At 40.6% G+C, this 23,012-nt stretch overlaps 1 protein-coding gene across 1 annotated transcript in view; it reads left to right on the top strand.

Moving 5' to 3' along the window:
* Positions 1 to 8,567: 8,567 nt before the first annotated feature.
* Lurap1l (leucine rich adaptor protein 1 like) overlaps positions 8,568 to 23,012 on the top strand; it is a 40,605-nt gene continuing 26,160 nt past the window's right edge. Inside the window, exon 1 of the mRNA XM_032902450.1 lies at positions 8,568 to 9,549. Coding sequence (XP_032758341.1) covers positions 9,259 to 9,549 — 291 coding nt within the window. The 5' untranslated portion in view covers positions 8,568 to 9,258. The remainder of the gene's footprint in view (positions 9,550 to 23,012) is intronic.

Genomic DNA, 23,012 nt, shown 5'->3' with positions numbered 1-23,012 from the left:
AGCCCCGTACATGCTTGCTTGCCTCAGGTTGAATGAGGGCATATCTTTTTATTAGTTTGCTCGTTTCTTGAAACAGGTTTTTATTCTGTAATTTATGCCGGCCTCAAACTCTGCTATGCTCCTGCTTCAACCTCTAGATGCTAACATCTATTTCTTTTTGTCTTTTTGCCTTTTCCTTATATGTCTGACAGTTGATTAAAATGCTTGTTTAAACACTGTGAAATGCCCCGACCAAATCAGAACAGTAAATACCAACCCAGCTCCAAACCCTTCGATCTATAATAGTGTCCTGCCTGCAAATTATGCTAGTGCAATGGTAATGGGAGTAGCCAAGACCTCATTTGACTTAAGGCCCCCTCCACCAGGAGGAACCCATACCTGATACTGCTTGAATGACCAAGAACCTCAGACTACATAGTCCAGGGACCTAGGGGAAAACCAAAGACAACTCTTCTATTAAAGGCACATAGCAATAAAATGACTCTTAATAACATTCTGCTATACGTAGAGATCAATGTATTGCAAATGTAAGTTTATCTTTCCCCCAAGGGAGTCTCACTGAGAAAACAAACTACTCTTAAGAGTAGGTTGCTTGTCCACCAGAACATGGCTAACAGAAAAGATACCCAATGGCATTGAAGTTTCTTGCCATATTGGGGCTTTTTCTTCTTTTAGTTCTACCTTTTTTATTGTTTTATTATTTTTATTTTTACCCCACAGGTCCTTTGAATATATAATATGGCTTTCCAGTTTTACGGAATTCCTGAGTGTGAAAATAAATGGACCTTTTCTTGGGCTGTTTTCTTCTTCTTCTTCTTCTTCTTCTTCTTCTTCTTCTTCTTCTTCTTCTTCTTCTTCTTCTTCTTCTTCTTCTTCTTCTTCTTCTTCTTCTTCTTCTTCTTCTTCTTTTCTTCTTCTTCTTCTTCTTCTTCTTCTTCTTCTTCTTCTTCTTCTTCTTCTTCTTCTGTTTGTTTGTCCTATTTCAATGTGCTAATTTTTTTTTTACATTTTTATCCTTTACATGAGGAGAGACAGAAAAGGGATTGATCTAATTGGGATAGGAGGTGGGAGAAACGAGGAGGAGTAGAATGTATTGTATGAAAAGAATGTATTGTATGAAAAAAAAACAACCCTATTTTCAAAAAGAGAAAAAAGATATGTAAAATATGTGCCTTCTCAGACAGATATGGCTTGGCCTTTATGTACTCTTTTAACCAATGTGAACTTACATAAGCAGGAAAGGTGCTAAAACACAAAGTAAAGTTTCTGATTACACCCAGAAACCCAAGTTCTGTAAAACAGAGCCTAGATTCTAGTAAACTAGAAAAAAAAATTCCCTAATTCCTATTCACAGTCAATTCTGAGTGATGTAATGTCAGGTTATATATCAACTAAATCATCCGGGACCCAAATACTTAATGGAATGTGTCTGGAGTTGATAGCAGGCAAAAGCAGTGCATGATTCTATCCTCTATCTGCTTTGGTTATCCTCTGGTTAGAGGTCTCACAATAGAACGCAGTCATCCCATTTAAGATGCTCATACACATCCCTGACCCCTATCCGGTTTCGAGATCATACCTAGGTTGTGACTCTGCAGATTACTTCTGATCGTATCTTCTCCCTTGGCCTCCATACCAGGCAACAGTTAGTCACAACTTTAAACCAAAGATGAAATGCTTTCTGGTCCTGCATGACGTAATTTAAACAGAACTTAGCATGTTTTAACAGTAAACTTTGAAGTGTTTGAACTACCACAGACAAAGGTTATTATGGAATTAAGGGTCAACCACCACAAAGTCAGCTGCCATAGATGGCCTGGGAATAATATCACAGGAACGAAGTGGGGTGGGGCTGAGCCCATGAAGGGGGCGGGGCCGAGTCAACGAAGAGGGCGGGACTGAGCCCTGGCCTTGTAGTTGCCTTTCATCTTCTGGAATGTCAGGGTGCCTTGACATTTTCTCCTTGACAAATTGCCCACACTCCTAGCATTTGCTTCTTCAGATAGGTGCGGTCTCCCTGGCTGTAAGGTCACAATCCCATGACCCAGGACGGACTAGGTGCACATGTTTTCACTGGGACACTCTTTCACAAACACTTTGTTTCACACCTCCATAATTCCCTTGGGACCATCACTTGTGAGCCAAATCACTACCTGTCATGTCTACCCAGACCTACGTTCTCCAAATGAGGATCTGGCATCAGGTGTTGTCGGCCTTGTCCTTCCAAGAGTGTGAGAGTTCATAGGAATTGGGATCTGCCTTCCCACGTCCCGTTCCTTTCACTGAACAGGATTCTTATGCAAGAGCCCCGGTTAGTTTCCCATTTTTATTTCTTCTGTCTCTTACATTTTTGAGCTCTGTTTCAGCAAGTGTATGAACTCTCCTGATTCATCAGAAAAAAAATAATTTATATTTTTATATTTTGATTTCTTAAAAGTGTATGTTCATCTGGGCATGATGCCACATACCTTTAATCCCAGCACTTTGGAGGAAGAGGCAGGTGGATCTCTTCTGAGTTTAAGGCTAGCCTGGTATACATAGAAAGATCCAAGCCAGCCAAGACTATATAGTGAGATAGTCTTGGGGAGAGGGGGGAGGAAGGAAAGAAGAAAGGAAGAGAAGAAAAATAAAGAAAAAGACATGAAAAAATTTAAAAATATATGTTCCGTGGTAAAAGTACTTACCTTAATTTTATGAGGCCCCTAGTTAAAGCTTTACTGTAATATATTCCCCCAAGGGGCTCGAGAGATGGCTCAGTGGTTAAGAGCACCAGCCCAGCAACCACATGGTGGCTCACAACCATCTGTAATGAGATCTGATGCCCTCTTCTGGTGTGTTTGAAGACAACTACAGCTTACTTATATATAACAAATAAATACATTTTTTAAAAAAAATTACACTCCCCCTAATATGTAGAGCAGAAGTGGAATCACTTAGTAATTCTGCCTTGTTATTATTGTTTGTTTGTAATTTTGTTTTCGTTGCTTAGAGACAGGCTCTCTCTATGTATCCCTGGCTGGCCTGAAACTCCCCAAGTAAAGCATACTGATCTCATACTCACAGAAATATGCCTGCTTCTGCCTGCCACGTGCTGCGATTAAAGGTGCGCTCCATCTTGTCCAACCTGCTTTACATGTTCTATATTAGGACTAAAGATCATCTAAAGGTGAAGAAAACTGTCTATGGGCTGCCGAGACGTCTCAGTTGCTCTTCCAGAGGACCTGGGTTCAATTCCCAGCACGCACAGGGTGGGAATTGAACCATTTGTAACTCCAGTTCCAGGGGACCCAATATTCCTTCTTGACCTCTGAAGGCAACAGGCATACAAGTGGTATCCAGATGTATATATTTCAGGAAAAATACTTTTACATATTAAAAACAAACAAACAAACAAACAAAATATCCAAACCACAGAAAGTAACATGAAGTTGGTAATAGAATACAATTTAGGGGCAGTTCTGGCCTCCTTCCTTGCCACAAGTCAAACACTGAGGTTTTCATCCTTTGTAGTTTAAAATGTTTCTTTACATAGGAGGGCCAATGGCATTTGTTTTCTAGATTGCTTGGAGCATTAAACAGTAAAACCCTGTAGGGGTTGAGCGTAACTCCTATGCTCAGGATGTAACTGCTTCTGTCTAGTACTTTTCTACGTTCTCCCAATTTATCACAATTTTTGCTTTTCTGAGTTAAAATATTTTCCTGGTACAAAAAAAGAAAAGGTGTCGCTGATTCATATAGGTAAAAGCCTCACTACAATACATGTCCCCAAATGGGATATGACATAATGATAAATTTTTAAAAAAATGACAAATTTAATAGACATAATGACCAGTAGCCATTGCTTTATTATTCCGAGAACATAATTATAGTACTTATATTTTAACATAAGATACAAAAACTCTGCATGCCTCCTATGATCATGAAAATATTCTCACTGAATCACAAACGCTTTAAAAATCACACACGCCAATGAAGGCTAATTTTCAGCTGTAGTGGTCAGAGTGAGAGATTAGGGAGGATTGGGATGGTTTCAGTTACAATTCACTAATGTAAGATACATTGGGATATGGTGAATGGGGCTGTGATCCAATATGGTGTCCTTAGAAGAAGAAACGATTTGAAATATGTACACAGAAGAAAGGAGGAACAAATATGAAGGCAGTGGCCATAGCTGTGCTGACACAACCCAGGGGACATGCTGGACACTCGACCATTGCTTGAGACCTTTAGCTTATACAACTGTGAAATTATAAATTGTTATTGTTTTCAGCTAGCCACTCTGTGTGATTTTATGGCAGTCCAAGGAAACCAACACAAGCGATTGATTTCCTGAGCTTTCTCAAGTGTCACAGGTTTCTCCAGTCACAGTATTGCTGACACCTGGACTTCACATCACTTCAGTGATTTCCCTTCAGCAATTATAAAAACAGAAGTGTCCAGGAGTCAGCCCAAACCAGTTTGCAAGAGGTTACTGTTAAATTTCCAGGAATTTTTGCAAATACTCTGCTGAACATTCCTACTATTTAAAACTTACGTTGTGTAAAATTTTGGTTAGGTAAATGAAAACAAATACAATAAATCCTCAAATGTCATTATCATTTCCTAATTTTTGACATTTGGCTGTTCTATGTTCTGGGATATATTTATTTACATGAGTAATTTGCTATTATTATTTACATAAATAGCACAGTCATTTACAGTGGTCTGACCTGTGCAGTGGCAATACTATATTGACCTCATTTGTGAATATCCTTCCCCAACTCAGGTTGGCTATTCAGAATCAGACTGATACACTGCTATAACGGAAGTATTTATTCCACTGTAGAACGTTACAAATCAGTTGCTTGCATATTTGCACGGAGCTTGTTGTAAACATTTACCAAAACAGAGTCAAAATTGTCGTCCTCTAAATCGCACTGGGATGGCTACCGAGGAAAGTACCAAGATTTCTCTGAGTCCAGTTTGAAAACAAAAAGCTGAGCAAAGCACGAGAGAGAAAATCAGGCACTGGTCCAAGCGATGAAGGCAGAGAGGGATTTGACAGGGATTGCAGAGTGGGGATAAGGGAGACTTAGATGCTAGTGACCTACTTTTAGCATTATATGCTAAATCTCTGCAGGAAGTGGCTAGCTCTGATTATAAATATTAATTAGATTTCCAAGAGCACTCTTTAAAGGCACTGTACTCTTTAGAGAGAAACATTTCAGATGTACAGAAGGTAAAACATAAATAGGAAAGTAAGGAGCTAGGTGATAAATGACAATAGTTATACAGCCATCACACGCACAACTTGCTCACGTTGGTAGTAAACTAAATGATGTTGCTAGATAAACAGATCTAAACCAGCAACAAAATCATTAGGCCATTTAATGGTGTTTAAATGGGCCAGATAAAACTTTAGTGGCTTTCCTAGGTATATAATTCTCCTATATATGGGTAAGGTCAACATTCTTTAGCTTTGCTATGATGCCTTCCTTGTTCCGCCTATAAGCTGAACACAAATATTTACACCCACAGCAGCTCTACGCTTTTAAATAAAAGATGCAAAGAACACACCTATTAAATGGTCACTTCCTAAAACGCTTAAGGTAGTTTGACCCTGCTGGCAGCCTGATTTTCTTTTGCACTGTAGAGTGGAGTTTCAGGTAGAGACTGCCTGAGTCATTGAACTCAGTGCCAGTAGGAGCTGGGAATTGGGCAGACTTTCAGGCAGTGCCAGACCAAAGGTTGTAGGGCGTTCTTGTTTAATCGAAATGCTAGCAGCAGATTAAGTGAGGAGTGCTGCTACGGACCCGGTCAAGTCCTGCCTGAGTTTGTTGCTCTGAGGTTCTCTCCTCACCAAGCCCCTCATCACCCATTCTGACCAGGAAGTAGTATTCTTATCGAGGAATGGGGAGAGGTATGTCTCACCTCAGTTTGCTGTGACCAGTGCATTCTTTGAGCTTGTGTCATCGGAGTCCCAAAATGCTCCTATTTAATCAACCAACAGGGATTTCTCTATAATAAATAAGAGGCCTCTATTCTTCTCTGTGAACACAATCCAATGGTGGAGGAAGTTTCTGTTCTCCACACTTTAACATCCATTCTTATTTGCATATGCATTTTAATAAATTAGAAAGACTAATGTAAGGCAGAACTAATGCAGCGCCCAGACCCATCACCTACTAAAGCATAAAACCGGCCACACACAAACCTCGTGCTTTTACAGTTCTGTGTTTCAGCACATTAGGCCTGAGTAAACACCCCATGCACCAGCAAGCACTGAGCTGGATGAGTAGGAACGGGCAAGGAGCTGTTAAAAGAGTTCAGCCAGGGTGTGTCTATCTTTGTTTTCTTCTCCCTGGTTTCCTTCTTGCACTGCTGAGAACACTATTCCCTGACCACTGCCCATCCAGAGCTCACAGTGGCAGCTTATGTCTAGTTTCCCACATTAAGGCATGAGCTACTGGCCAACCCTCTCACACTTTCCTCATAGGTACATCTTTAACAGACACTGTGCTCAAGATGAAAACTGTTACAAAAAAAATCCAATTTTCAGAAATTTGGAATGAGAAATATCATCATAGTAGAGCACAGAGAAGAAAAGTCTGTCATACTCTATTATAGGCCTAGAAGAATTGAAATTCTAAGTTGTTCCCGAAACCGGGTGCTCAAAACATTTCTTTTTTTTGGGTTTTTTTTGTTTTTGTTTTTTGTTTTTTTGTTTTTTTTGTTGTTGTTGTTGTTTTTGGAGCTGAGGACCAAACCCAAGGCCTTGCGCTTGCTAGGCAAGCGCTCTACTGCTGAGCTAAATCCCCAACCCCAAAACATTTCTATTTTAAACAAATATATCATAAGGCATCATAAAGAACACTTTTAAAACTTAGCATAACTAACCTTTTCTTTAAATGTTTAAATGTGTTTTACATTTCACCAGAACAAAACGCTAACTATATACCATACACTTGTTTGATTATTTGTTTCCAAACAGGATTTCTCAGTGTAGCCCTGGCTCTCCTGGAACTTGCTCTGGAGACCAGGTTGGTCTCCAACTCAGAGATCTGCCTGCCTCTGTGTCCAGATTGCTGGGATTTAAGGCACGCACCACCACCGCCCGCCTATAATACACTTTTTATTATAAGGTCAACTACTGTCTTAGTTATAGATAGGCACTCTGGTGAGGATAACTCAACAACGACTTGTTGAACAAAGATCAAACTAGAGATCGAACACATGAGGTTTGCTTTGCATTCAGCTCTGAGTTGGACTTTGTACAGTTTATAATAAAAAGCTGCTCGTGACTCAAATGAGAAGCGTCCATAATTACATGCCACAGTGCAATCCTCATGCAAGGAGCTTGTGGCGGGCCAGCTTTAAAACCATACATGCCGTTTTATGGCAGAGCTGAGATTTAATTTGGTTCTCCTTAGATTATTCCATAAATGGTAGTTTTGACTGTGAAATGAGCCACCTAACTTACAACATTTCTTTTCTTTCTTTCTTTCTTTTTTTTTTTTTCATTTAAAAACAGTTAACACATGCAAAGGTCTGGCTTGTTGACAAGACAATTTCAGCAATGTTTTCTCTGACAGGAGATATTTCACTCAGAAGGTCTATGCTTTTTCTCCTTTTAAGGTTTCTTAGATGAGAAAATGACATAAACAAACTCCAAACTCCAGTTATCTGTTGTTTGGAATGGAAAAGCTGAATGGGAAGAGAGGCCAGAAGAACAAGGACACAACCTCTACCGGTTCCAGAAAAAAAAAGGATCAACTTGGAAATACTTCAATGGAAGCCAAAAATTATAGTTTAGTGTGTTGAAAAATACTACTCTCAACTCTCACTGACACAAATATAATGTTAAAACAATCTTATAATCTATGTACTTTATGCTAATTTACTTGGTAGAAGTAGTCCAGATTATTAGTTTACAAAGTTGTGGTTCTTCCTGAATAGTGACAAATTATAGGTAAATTATCAAAGAAAACAAGGATGGTTTCACTAGTTATTCTCAGAGTTTTCTTCTATAATTAAAAGAAAGGATTCAGCAATTTTCTCAATTTAAAATTCCCCGGTCCCCTCAGTATTCACATATATATGTATATATACATATATATGCATATATATGTATATATATATGAATATGCATATGTACTCTGGCTATTCTATTCTTCATTTCTGATTAGGGTAATATACTGGAATATTGGTAAAGCAATTATATCTCATTGTACATTTTCACTTAACTATTTATTGATTGAATTTCTCCGTTCTTTGGGGAGTTATTGGGTAAGATTTCTAATGCTATGTTTACTGGCTTTATTAAGTTGGGGGATAGAAAACGACATCAAATTTAGCCATTCTTCTGCCTCTAAGGTTAAAAATGTGTTCTACAGGTTGTAGTTGTCAGGGTACTTTAGCAGGGAAAACATTTAACTTAGTAACCTAATATAGATATGCTCAGCTGAGGCAGAACTTGTGTGTCAGTTTCTTAGCTTTAGGATTGGAAATCTTGCTGCTCTTCTTGTCTGTGACATACGGTACAAGGGTTGGCTCTGCTTTGGTCCACCTGCCAGCCGAGTTTAAAGTTTCCGAGGCTCGGAGGAACACAATGACTTGGATGAGACAGCCTAAAAGGAAAGGACACTGCTGCAGCAACCAGGAAGCCCCTGAACCCCAGCTAAGCTAAGCGTGTCTTTTATTTTTTTTCTTTATTTTTTTTAAATTCGTCTACACCGCATACCCACCCGAAGAACCCACTTCTTTCATTGATCAGAGATTTTTATTTTCTGACCGTTCAAGATAGTCTGATCTTTGGCGACATATGGCTGGAAAATGAAACGACCCGGGAGTGTGGCCACATCGTTATTCTGTGTGGTGTAATACCAGATGGGCACCGTGAACGGCGCAGGGACCTGAATGGACAGTTTGAAATGGGAATTTTCCCCCATCGAGCAGGTTCCATTTCCCTCTCCGGTCTCTCGGTATAACGTACTAGCTTTTGCCCTTCTCTGCAGTATCAATTAACTCAACTTGGCGGTGGAGTGGCCAGAAAGGAAGGAATGAAGCGATCTGGCTAATCTTGCTAGCTGCGGAGCAGCAGAGCCTGAAACTGCGGCCGGGTGCAGATCTGCCGACTGCGCCCGGGGCATGGAGCGCACGGGCGCCTACGGGGACCCAGGCCGGGCCCGGGGAGCCCAGTGCTGAGCTCCAGAGCCCGCCAGGCCGCCGCCTCCTCGCGCCCTCTGCCTTTACTGTCAGTGTCGCCCCTCGCAAAGAGTCATGGAAGACGGTCCGCTGCCAGACCTCAGAGACATCGAGCTGAAGCTGGGGCGCAAAGTGCCCGAGAGCCTAGCGCGCTCGCTGCGCGGGGAGGAGCCGGCGCCCCGGGAAGGGGCTGCGGACCCCAGCGGGGTTGGTGGGAGCTGCAGCAGCAGCAGTAGCTGCAGCAGCTTCGCGCCCTCCGTGTCCTCCTCGTCTTCATCCTCCCCTGCCTCCGGCTCCCCACGACGTAGCCACCCCAGCGCCCTGGAGAGGCTAGAGACCAAACTGCACATCCTCAGGCAGGAGATGGTGAGTGTGATGCGTCAGAGGCGACCTGGGGACCCGGGGCCTGGGACCCGAGAGGCCGGCCAGGAGCGGGGGAGAAGCCAGGAGGAGGTGAGCGGGAGCGCGCCTCTAGACTCGGCTACAGCTAGGCTTGAACCCTGAGGACTTTGCTCGGTCACGGGGTGCCCTGGCAGCTCAGTCGGCTCCGCTCTACTTTCTGATAGTGCTACTCACTGCGCACCACTCTGCAGCTGCCAGCCGCAGATTCTCCCGCTCTAGCCAGCCGAAGGCCCGCAGTTAACTGCGCGGGTCTGGGCCTGCTGTGAGCCGTTTATGTTTTGCCTTGGTTCAAAGGGTGGTTTAGTCCAATGCACTTAGCGCTGAAATGCCTCCCAGCTGGCCGAGAGGTGGCGCGGCGGGGTCCTTGCAGCCTGCCTGGGTAGTTTGCTCTCCTCCACCCTCCCCTTTTTGCAGCAGCTGCAGCTGTCCCAAGGCCACTGTTGAGTAGATTCGCCACAGCTGGTTCAGAAAACAATGGCTCCTCGCCCTTGATGTGCTACTGAATGGCTTGTTTCACTGTTTTGATCCCGGAGAGCAGGTGACCCTGAGCCCAGGGATTCGCTAATGACTGCCTCCTACCCTTTCCTCTAGTCTTCAGTCAGCACTTGTTTTCTCTACCATTTCTGTTAACCTCGGATTAGGACAATGGGTCAAGTAGGTCTAAGACTCGTTCTTCCGGATGTCCTTAGACTAAGGCATTTATTCATTTGCCTTGAGCTCTTGGGCGAGTCTTGGCCTCTACAGATCTCAGTCTGTGATCTTTACAATGATGAGCTTATTGGAGGAAATTATCTTTCTAAGCCTTTTGAAGCCAATGGCCACAAACCAATAGCATTTTCTAATAACTTGGAGAGGAGGAAAATTTCAACAGAGGCTCTCAGTCTCCCAGGGTGGGATGAGAAGGGCTTTCTACAAAAGTAGTCTGTGGGGGTTCCCATCTAAGTTTCCTTCCGTTCTTATTTTCTGTGATAGGGAGACCCCCCCCCGTGATAAATTCGAAGAAAAAAGACAGCCTTCAGAGATCATGACCTACTAAAACACTATCGAATATCACTCTAAAGACCCTCACTAGATCTCCAAACATGGTCTACTTGAAGACTGCCTGTCTTCAGTACTTGCTTACCATTCGAAAAGGTTCCAGATATTGAAATATATGTATATTTCTACGTGCAACTGAATATGTATATGTGGATATATACTATGTGCATTGCAAATTATTTTTATTACTATTCATATTTCACTGCCTAAATACACATATACATGTTATACATATTAATCACTACAAATATTACATAGTTGCCATATCTTAGTAAGCAATGAGTTCTGAAATATGCAATTAAAAAAAAAAATAAGGAGGTGACGTTGCTTAGACTCCAAGCGTCTAAAACATCTCCCAAGTTCAGAGTCACTGCTGGTCTAGGTTGCGGTTCTCAACCTGTGGGTCTAGACCCCATCTGAGGTCACATATCAGATATCTTGCATATTAGCTTTTTATGCTAAAACTAATAAAGTCACAAAGTTACAGTTATGAAGTAGCAATGAAATAATTTTATGGTTCAGGGCCACCGCGGCATGAAGTTCGATGCATTAGAAAGGTTGGGAACCACTGGTCTCTGAGGATGTGAAGATGCCGGCTCCTAAGTCTGATGACCTTAGCTTGATACCCAGAATTCCCAGGGAGAACCGGCTCCCACAACTGCTCTCTGACTTCTACACAAGCACCGCGCTGTCACGTGCACCTGCCCGCCTCATAAACTAAATGATAAAAATGATATAAAACCTTTTTTTTTTTCTTTTCTTTTTTTCGGAGCTGGGGACCGAACCCAGGGCCTTGCGCTTGCTAGACAAGCGCTCTACCACTGAGCTAAATCCCCAACCCCAATATAAAACCTTTTAATCAATGAGTTTGTCCTTGAAGAGCTTTCAATTTCTTATGCTACTTCGGCTTTTATTTGTAGTATTGAATTCTGTAGGATAAGGAGAACTGGTCATTTTCAACCATGAATACCTACCAGACATCTGCTTTTCCTAATGAAATTTCCAAGTTGGCAAAAAATTCTTTCAGCTGTGTCTTCCTATTCATAATGATAATGGCGTATCAGTTTTCTTAAAAATATTTTTGCTTTACGTGTGTGAATGGTTTCTCTGAATGAATGTCTGTATGCTGCATTCAAATCTGGTGTCCTCAAAGGCCAGAAAACAGTGTTATATACACCAGAACTGGAATTACCGACAGTTGTGAGCTACCACGTGGGTGCTAGAACTGAACACGGGTCCTTTGAAGGAGCAACAAGTGCTCATAACTGCCCAAGCATTTCTCTAGCACTCCGGGACTAATTTTTGAAAAGACAACTAGACAGTAGCAATAAATGAATGAATCTCCATTGGATTCTCTGTGAGGTCTGTAGACTCAGAGAAAAGTATGCCACGGTGGATGCTTTGGGATAAACTGTGTTCTAATAAAAGTCTCCATTGAGTCAATCTTTCCAACACTGGCTTCATTTGGAAGGCAGGGGAGGTATATTCATCTTAACTCTGCACAGGTGCATGTGTAGGCTGAGATCACGTGCACTCCTCCATCAGTTTCCATCTCGCATACTGAGGCATCCATCGCCCATCTGTCTAGTCTAGCTAGCCAGCTTGTTCACTGGATTGCAGGAATGCATTTGGTATGGGTGTGGGAGCTAGGGATCCTAAGTCTGGCCCTCATGCTTGTGAGGCAAGCACATTTCCCACTGAACACCTCTGAAGCATCCCTTCCGCCCTCAGTCATCTCTGTTTCTGCTTCCTCGGATAACATCTTTTATCCTTGTCTGTAAACGCTGTAGTCATTGCTCTTAGAAATCTAGAAGGTGGTTTGTAAGGCAGAAAGGTGGGTAAAGACATTAAAGTTGGATAGGAAGCTGTTTCTGGCCAAACTCCTTAGTGTTGAAACCCTTCTTAACAGTACAAATAGTGCCATGTGCAAGGAAAATATCAATAAGGACATTTGTAAGCATAACTTGATACAAGAGGTCAAATCTAAGTAATTTTAGGATGTTTTGGGGAAAGGAACAAAATTTTCAATGCAAACGGTTCTTACTTTGAATTTAGAGATTAGGAAATTTGCTAATTCAAGAGAGAAATGTAGAATTACATGTGAAATTTATTATGAAGCTAGAGGTATGTATTGGGCCTCTGATATAAAATTTACCCAAGAATCCTGTGAGTGGTGGCAGCACTTGGGAAGCAGAAGCAGGCAGGTTTCTGTGAATTCTGGGACAGCCAGGCCTACCCAGTGAGACCTTGTCATAAAAAAACAAAAACAAAACAAAACACAACACAATATATAGAAGATAAAACAAAATCTGTACAATCGGATTTGTTTATTACTCCTCAGCTCATTTTAATGTATGTCATATCATTTGTACCTAAGATTAGACGACAACAAAGGAGGTATTTTCATCCACACTTGAAAAAAAAACCTTTCTGTCTTGACATAGAATTGGGTTGAGAATGCAGGCTAAAGCCACACAATTAGTGAACAAAATTATCATTTGAACTTATAGCACCCAATTTTATGTACTGTGCTTTTTTTCCCCCACAGTGGTCTGTATTCCAGAAATTTCTTTTTAAAAAATGTAGTTCAGCTCTTGCAAATCTGTGATATCTTAGTACCTTCCTCGTAAAATAATAAGAAACCCACAGAACAAGCCCTTGGGATTTGTGGCAGGGGTTGTTGTGAGTGTGAATTCATTTATCAGTCAGTAATTTTGTGTGTGTGTGTGTGTGTGTGTGTGTGTGTGTGTGTCTGTGTGTGAGTGTACAAGGGATCTAATGCACGGTCCTGATGTTGCCTTCCTAGAGCAGTATTAGTTAGAGAGTCAAAGGCTGCTGTGGTCTAGGAGAGGCACTGACCGTGGGAGGGACCATGTGGATCCCAGTCAGGGGTCTCTCAGGATCGGATGTTTACAAACTTTAGGTGGGCTGGAGCCATTGTGAAAGCGGACATGAAAACACTGTCCTGATTTCCACATTGGGAGCCATAGTTTGCAGATTTTAATATCGGTGAGCATAGAATTCCGAAGTTTGTGACGTACACTTTCTTACCCTAACACATCACATACTGCAACTGGTTGTCAGCTTTTGTCTTTAGTGAAGTTTGGACTAGACACACATACACATATGGGAGAAAACATGATTTCAAGAGGTGACTCAGTGGTTAAGAGTACTTAGTGCTTCTGCAGAGAGCCCTGGTTCAGTTCCCGGTACCCACATACACACATGCAGGCAGAACACTCAAATAACATAACATAAAATGAATAAATCTAAATTTTTTGAAAGAAAAAATCATAAATGATACTAGAACGCAAATTAAAATGTTTGAAAAAAATCTTGAAAATAGATTTCTGCTTGACTTTTATGGATACTTTTCTTACTGATTTTTTACTATGCCCCATTCCCTATTTTAAATGGCTTCTTTATTTTTGTTATTAAAAAACTTTGAAATTCCCTTAAAAGCAAGTTTTAATTTTATTAGCTTCACACTTGGCTTTGGGTACACTTCAAGATAGGCAAGGAGATTTTTATTACTTGGTTGCCTCTAGGTAGAAGCTGGGAAGTGGAGGCATTTTCCTTAATGAGTTCTCAAGATGGTTGAAAAGATAAACTAGGAATATAATTTGGTTAGAGAATTACAAGCCAACATGTCAGCGGGCGCCCAGATGCTACATTTGAGACAGGGGAGCCTGGCTGTGGATGTGACTCATGAGGATGAGCCCTTCTGACTCATGAGGTGATCCTGGCAATCATGTTAATTAAGGGTTTAACCTAGGGATAAAGACATGGAGGACAGCTAGTTCCCAGCAGTAGCTGCTTCTGTCTTTTTGCTCATGAAATGTTAGCATTCTTAATGTAATAAGTAAATCTTTTAGGAGGCGTACTTTCCTAACGAGTGGGTCTTGGATTGACAGCAGCCCTAATGTCACTTTGCTAGAAGCTCATTGACAATAAACAGAGAACTCAAAAACCATCACATTTCCACAAACTATTGTCTGAGCATGCATGTGTGAGAGAGACAGAGGACAACTCAGGTATCAGTTTCCTACCATGTAAGTCCTGGGACTTAACTCAGGTTATCAAATGTGCTAAGCCATGTTGTAGACCCAGACCCAATAACATAACTAACTTCCTTCCTTCTTTTTTTTTTTTTTTTTTTTTCTGGAGACCGGGTCTCACTGCATATGATAACACTGGCTGGCCTCAAACACACAGAGTCAACTACCTGTGTCCCTCAAGTGCTCAAATTAAATGAATGCACCACCACACCCATCCTAAGAACATTTTTTAGGAGAAAAGAATTTCCTCCATTCAGGTTGCATAACAGAAGCATGCTGCATTGTTTAAAAAAAGAATTTTAAACTCAGAGCATTTATTCTGTGCCGACATAAAAATATACCTCTTATCTTCCATTTAAGTGAACCGCATTGAAAAGGTGTTTTCCCACTTTGGGACTTTGGTTTTTAAGGCACAACTATGGAATTAAGATTCCTGTGAAAGTCTTTGGAATCCCTGACCATCTGTTAATGTGAGATGGAATCACGGGGTCTCCTGGACCCACTGGAGCTGAAGTTACAGAGTCGGGAGCCATCCTGTGGCTTATGGGGACAAAAACTACAAGAACAGTAAGTGCTTTTACCAGCTGAGCTGTCTTTCAGCCCCTTGAGTTTTCTTTCAGTCTTCCACTTTTACCATTCAAATGGTAGCCTTCTGGTTTGCCAGGGCCTTGGTAGACTTTAGAAGGGGCTTTAAAACTCAGGCAGGGGCCGGGAAGGTGGCATAATGCATAAAGTGTTTTTTGAGCAACACTATGGACCTGAATTTAAAGCCTCAGCAGTAAAGCCTGTAACCCCAGCATGGGGTAGGGAAGAGAGAGGAGGAGCCATATAGCTTCATGACCCCATAGGCCCATAATCTAGTTCAGTTGGTAAGCTCCAAGTTCAATGCAGGAACCATCCCCCAAATTTGGTGAAGACCAATAGAAAAAAAATCACTCAAAATTGATTATTGATCTCTGTCCTACACACACACACACACACACACACACACACACACACAGAGAGAGAGAGAGAGAGAGAGAGAGAGAGAGAGAATATGAATGAATGAATGAATATGAACTAGAGCTTCAGATGAATCTATAACAAGTTGATACCAGTATGTATAGATTTTTAGGCCAACAGAATAGAATCTTCCTATGCAGCCCTAACTGGTTCTTCCTATGCAGCCTAACTGTCTATGAAGAACAGTCTAGCCTTGAACTCACAGAGATTCTCCAAACTTTGCCTCCAGAGAGCTGGGGTTAAAGGTATGTGCCATCATGCCCAGATATATTCATAACTCTTAGAAGCTCATGATTCAGGTATTTTTCTAAGTTCAATCAATCAATAGTCTTCCATGATTCTTTTATTTATGATAACCATCATCTGTCATACACACATGTTGCTTCAAAGCAGAGCTAGCGTGCTGTGATTATGTTCGACATTAGAGACCAAGAGCAATACACTTTCAGGTGTGTTTGTAAAGAGAAGATAGTGGCCATGTGCTGCATTATACACACACCGGAAGCAATGGTCACCGATGCTTTGCTGTGGGTGGGATATGCAGAAAGTACCTTTATAAGCTTGATGCTATTGTTTTAAAAAGATAAAAGGCACCCCCAATATAACCTATTCATTCCAGCCTTGTCATTGCTGCAGAAATGTATCCAAGAGAAATCACCATAGAGTTGTGTGAAAATCTACGTTTTCTGTACATTTATCACTGTGCGTCATTACTAAAAGTCCAATGGTACTAAGAAATCGCTCAGTCTGTAAAGTGCTTGCCTCATGATCATGACCTGAGTTCAATCCCAAGAACCCATGTAAAAGCTCCTGGCATATGGTGCATGAGTGAAATCTCAGATCTGGGACAAAAGACACAGTGGCTCCCTGGGACTCCTTGGCTAGCCAGTCTAACTTACTTCACCATTTCCTGGACAATGAGAAGCCTCCTTTAAAGAAAGCATAGGACATTCTTAAGGATGACACCGGAGGTTGTCCTCTGACCATGCACATACTCATGCATCTACTTACACACACACATCATATATAGCTCATCAAATTTTGAGCCATCATTATTAATATAGTATTGTTGATTTAATATTAATGTTATTAATATAGTCTATGGACTAGAGAAACTACTTATATATACATGTTATATTAGTCAGGGTTTTCTAGAGGAACAGAACCAGTAGAATAAATATACACTATATTAGTTTACTTTCTGTTGCTGTAAAAATATACAATGATCAACAGCAACTTAGGGAGGAAGGGAGTTGTTGCCTGTCATAGCATACATATACATATGCATAACATATACATATACACACAAATACATATTTCTTTTTTATGTAACTCAGAACCACCTATGCAGAGCTGGAACAACTCATAGTGAGCTGGGTCCTTCCACATTAATCCTTAATCAAGAAAGTGGTCCTGGGCTTATAGGCTATTCTGATAGAAGCGACTCTTCTTCCTAGATGACTACAACTTGTGTCATAGTGACAACAGACAAACTTAGCCAATCGAACTGTTGTCAACCTGACAAACACATCCCTATTGAATCTTAACTTTTCTTTCTTGATTACTCTCAAGATATGATATTAACATCACAGTTTAAACAAATCATAGTATAAATTTAAAAGTCCCACAAACTTTCAAATATTCAGTTTCTTCAAAATATCCAAAGTCTTTTGACTGTGGGCTCCAATCCTACTACAATGACAACTACTACTACTACTACTACTACTACTACTACTACTACTACTACTACTACTTATAATTATATTAATCAAACAAATTAAATACTTTCTTTCTCCAACAGGGAAGAACCAGAGACTGTCACAAACCAATGACTGCAAAGCCAAAGTCCAACAGTATAAATAAAACTGTTCCGTATCTGGTCCATGCAAAGGAGGCATTGATGGAGTTTATAATACTCTGAGGCAGTTACAGAGCAGTCTACTCAGCAGTTCAGGATAGCAGGAATACTGCTGGCAAGAGGAGTTGAGAAAAAACATTCGTCTCCCAGAAAACAATTTAAAGGCTTTTAGAGAGAAAAATAATCCTTGTCAAGACCAGAGGATTAGAAATAATTAAGGGTACAGAACTCCTCTTCTTAGGATTGTACGTGACTCAGGCCACAGTGAGAACCTATACTTTAGTCTTCTGCCCATACAATGAGACTATAAATTGCATCGCCGAGATAATACACATGGGGCTCTCAGTATAACTTGGTTTTGTCATTTAGATCTGTGGTTTTAGTCACACTGTAAAACTTACTGAGTTATAGGCAGGTAAAGACTGAACTGACAGAAATCTTCCTATAGTGAAATACTGTTATGGCTTGAAAGACATTCATGTGCCTCTGGTAAAAGGTTTCCTTGCAGTTAAAGTCTGACAAAATTATGCAGATGTCGCATCATTCCCCACTCCTGATGTGGCAGCATTAGATCTTGCATCCTGACCTGGTTAGTGGCTCACTCTTTTATCTGCTACGCTATAGTGGAGCCTAGGACATCGCTGTGCCTAATCAATTTGATGCCTCTGTCTCCCAACGGCCTTGCCATTTCCTTCAAGCTCACTGTGAACTAAAGTATACCTCCGTCTATTTCCAGCTTTCATGTTAGGAGTGTGCCAGCAGCACTTTTCCAGAATAGAACAAAGAAAGCAGGCCCACCAGCCAAACCCAGGCATTTGGAACTAGGCTTGATCAGAGACTGCAGCATCCTCTTGCTCTCTGTGATTGTGGTAATAGAAGTAAAAATAAAATAAAATAAAATAAAATAAAATAAAATAAAAAAGGACAACTATTTTCTTCCTGCTTTGAGAGAGTGATGGAGAATTTGTTCCTGGTGGTAGGTGCCACTCGGTCTTTGGATCCAGCCTATCTCAGTAACCCTGGGGCTAAGAATGTTGACAGAGCCCTGCCTGAAGGGGAGTGCTCGCACAGAAAGCACTCACACCTACTTCTGCCATCTTCTCCTGCTCTGTAATGAGATTTTGAGGTTTGAGGGTAAAGAAACAATTTAACAGAGACACAAAATAGGTTAGACCTCATGTCATTTAGTACACATAGGGAAAGAACAATTGCCTGGGGCAATTCGTACACTTGTAGCTGAAAAGGAATAATCATTTAATTTGATTTAATTTGACAGTTGCACACGAGAGCTAGGTAGCGTTAGGGTATGAACTGTCCTTGGCTAGCTGTCCAGTCTGGAACCAGGATATTATGAGGACAGTGTGGCTTGGACAGACACATTATATTGAGGTATTTAAAACAGAAAACTTGTAGTGATCTTCACATAAACAAGATCAATGTGGGTAAGATGAGTGGTAGTAACACTACGCTTCTTGAAGATTCTCTCTGGGATGCCTATTGGTAGGAGTTTCGATGAATCAATCTATTTGTGTGTGTTCATTTGGAACTATATTAATGAGGAAGATTTAAAATGGTCACCACATAATCTAGCGTTGCCGCTAGAGCAGGAACTGTATACTTCCGTCTGGATACTTTTGTCTATACACAGCTGTGTGAACACTGCCTTTCCCAGAGATATCAGGCTTTGCCTTCTGAGAAGCACCACTGCATGGAATTTTCCTGCCTATAATCAGTCTTTTTAATTCAAATCCTCTACAGGAAAAATTCAAAATATGTGGCAGACATTTAAAACCCATTTGTTTTTGAAATATTTTAGACTTTTATTAAAGGTTGCAAAAAAAAAAAAAAAAAACAAAACTAAAAAAAAAAGACCAAACAAAACCAAAAAAAAACAAAAAAAAAAAAAAAAAAACAGGACCTAAATCAATGTATTCTCTTTTCCCAGGGCCCTTTTTTTTTTTTAAACCTTATATTTGTCCAATTCTCTCTCTTCCCTCCCCCCCCCTTCTCCCTTCTTTTCACTATACAACACACACACACACACACACACACACACACACACACACACACACATACACACACACACACAAAAACACACACACACACACAAACACACACAAACACACACACATACACACACACATACACACACACACACACACACACACACACACACACACACACACACACACACACTACCCACAAATGATCCTTAAATCTCTAGAGAGAGCAAGTATGATATTGCTGTGCTTCTCAGGAATTTAATGAGTATTTCCCCAAGGCCTTCTTGGTGGGAGGTGTCTTTTTTCCTCTCCTGTGTATATTGTTGTGCAATAATGAAACAATTACTAACATATCTCACCTTTTTCCCATGGAATTCAGATTTGTCCTTAGATAGTTTTGTGACAGGACACTAAGCCTACCAGAGACCAGAGATGAATCAGCACTTTCCCCTCCAGGGTCAAATGTCAGAGATCCTGCAAAGCAGATATTTACAGTATGATTCACAACAGTAGCACAATGATATCTTTTTTTTGAGATGCATACATGTTCCATATTCATAGCCATCAAAGCACTTTTTTCTGTGTCTCTTTCATCATTCTTCAGGTTACACAATTGCAATTAGATAATGAGTGCAATATCTGTGGGCTCTATTCTCAGTACAGTGGTTATCGTATACATCTGCCATATAGTATGTGTCTTAGAATTGTGTCTATAAATGGCCGTTTGCCTGGTGCTCTAGCTGCTGGTTTAGGAGGCAGTGAAACTAGGAAGACTGCTCTCTCCGTGAGCAATATTACATGTGGCTTGTAAAATTCAGCCTCGCTTGGCAGATTATAGATAGATAGATAGATAGATAGATAGATAGATAGATAGATAGAACAAACTTGAAAACTCTCCACTTAATTTTCTTTAATTTAGCTACAGTCAGTGTTTACCGAAGACTGTGGTCCTGAATTCCAGGCAATCAAATAGAATTTTATCCTTTACAGTTCCTCTTCATAACTGCATTATTTCATTTTTAAGATTTGCCTTTTGTTGTGTGCCTTGTAGTAACTAACTGTGCTTGTACCAATTATCCCTTATTTGGAAATTTCTAAAACTTAGCCTGGAAATGGCCATAGTAAATGCATGAGGGAGAGTCTGTACAATTAATCCATTTATGGTCTTTATGTGAGTGGGTTGGCCAGTAGAGGAAATGGACACTAATACAGGGAGTCTTATTTTAGTAGACACTGGACTTAATATTCACCCAGAATCAGGCCATATTACTAGGACTCAAACTAGGGGAGAAGGGTTTAGTAGTGGGTCTTCAAATTTCCGGAGCTCTGCCTCATCCGCCGTCCTTCAGTAGTCATCCTTTAGAATCCCGGGAAAGCATAAGCCACCACATGTCAACCTATACATGCCATGTAATCTCATACCAAAGGGTAATGAAATCTCCATTCTTCACATTGCTGTGCATGGAACAAGATGGAAACATTTTCTCAGATGTCTGCACTGATTTCTGTTCATGTTGTGAGTGCTGGGTATGGTCATTAGATCACACCATCATCTTCATTGGCACCAGTAATCAAGTGAGCCAAAGGGATTATCAGATGTGCTGTAACTCTTACTCATAACCATTCATCATTAGTTAACTCTCCTGGGAGCAGTATCTAATACCCTGCTTATTTGAAAATGAAGATTCAGAAATGGAGGGAATTCACACTGATAAAGACAGGCCAGCTTTCCCACTTCCAAAACTGGTTGTTCCAGGTGTCAGGGCTTGGCCAATATAAATAGAGGACATTCATTTCCATTTACACTTTAATTCCAAAAGTCCAGCATCACTACTGGGAATATTCTGGAGTTTCAACACATGAAGTGCTGGGTCATGTTTGTTTGCATTCGGTCTCGAGACAAATGGACTCCATTTGGATTTCACCCAGTTCTTACAGAGGAATGTACTGTGAGGGTTTTTTTTTTTTATTTTTAAATCATTGACTTGGTTTTGATGCAGTAAGAGGAAGCAACTTGAAAAATCATATGCCTCTTAACTACTCTTATGTGTAGAGTATTTGTTGCTGCTCCAATGTACCAACTCTTCCGAGAGCAAAGAAAAGAATTAAAGTTATGAAGTCAGATTGATTTATACTCTTAATAATTAGGCCAACAGGAATGAATCTATTTTCCTGCTCCATGCCCTTCTACATGAGTTAATTTTGTCTTAGTCACGTATCTGTGTGTTTAAGTTAAGTACTATTCATACAAACCCATAGTAAACACACATATTTCCAAATCCTCACTTCTTGTTGGACCAGGTGCGGATGAAAACTCACGGGATCACCATTTCACAATGTACGTACGTTCCCAAGATGGGGCTTGACCTCTCTGCCTCAGGAAATGCTTCAGCAGAGGGCATGGAGTAAACAGAGCACACATTTTTAGTTATCAGCAATATTGATTCCTGTGATAAACCCCACACAGGGTACAGATAACACTGGAGGCACAGGTTTCAGGTTACTTACAAGTGAATCAGGTATTAAGGCATGGGCTACTATTCAATAATTTAATTTCTATGGCATTAAAAATTCCTTTCAAATCTCCAAGGTATTTTTAATATAGCATATGTTTTTATTTTTTAATAAAGATAATTATTATTTTGTAATTATGTACCTGATGCTGGGCACAGGGGCTATACATTAGTACCTTAATTCCCAACTGGAGCCTCACTTCCACTCCTGAGACCCTTCAGCAGGCTCACTTGCCTTTCCTGTCTCTCCCCTTCCTTCCAACCTTAGCTCCCCATTACATGTAGTTAATTCTGACTTATTATCCTGAGGGTCAAACCATTAGTTACATTTTGCTCAATGTTGGTTTTGATTTTGTTCCTTTGTGGATCTCTCAGTAGATAATACATTTTTAGCTAGACCCATATCCAATTTACACAGCTTTAGAATTTAAGAGAGCACAGGAATTCATTGGAGGAACAGATTAAGGTAGTTAACTTGTAAGAGTGTCCCTTTGAGGAGACGTGTGATTGTTTAAATAACTTGAGCAAATCAGACGTAGTGAGAAGTATTGATTTACTGTGAAACTGTAATAAGAATGATTGAGACAGATGGATGACGGTGTGTTCAGAGTTAGTGAAAGCGAGATTAGTTAAAAAGGTTGAATAATCCTAAATAAGAGAATGGCAAACCAAGAAGTTTGAGTAGGGCTGATTAATCAATAAGGACCAATTAGAGTTGCTATTTTAGGGAAGTTATATTATAGAAGGCAGGTAGGGGTGATTTTGCATGCTTGCTCGTTTTCTTGTATTTCTTTTCATCAGAGATAAACAGTTTCCATGTGTTTTATATCTAGTATCTTTAATAGACATACTTTTGAACCAGACATAAACAAGAAAACACTGTTGATTACTGAGGAATGAAATGTGGACTCAAGTAAACTGTGACAGCATATTTTTGGAACGAGAGTAGAAACAA

Source organism: Rattus rattus, chromosome 1, assembly GCF_011064425.1.
Source record: "Rattus rattus isolate New Zealand chromosome 1, Rrattus_CSIRO_v1, whole genome shotgun sequence".
NCBI classification, from domain to species: domain Eukaryota; kingdom Metazoa; phylum Chordata; class Mammalia; order Rodentia; family Muridae; genus Rattus; species Rattus rattus.
Note: the sequence above shows the minus strand (reverse complement) of the source record. Positions and strands in the feature narration are given on the sequence as shown.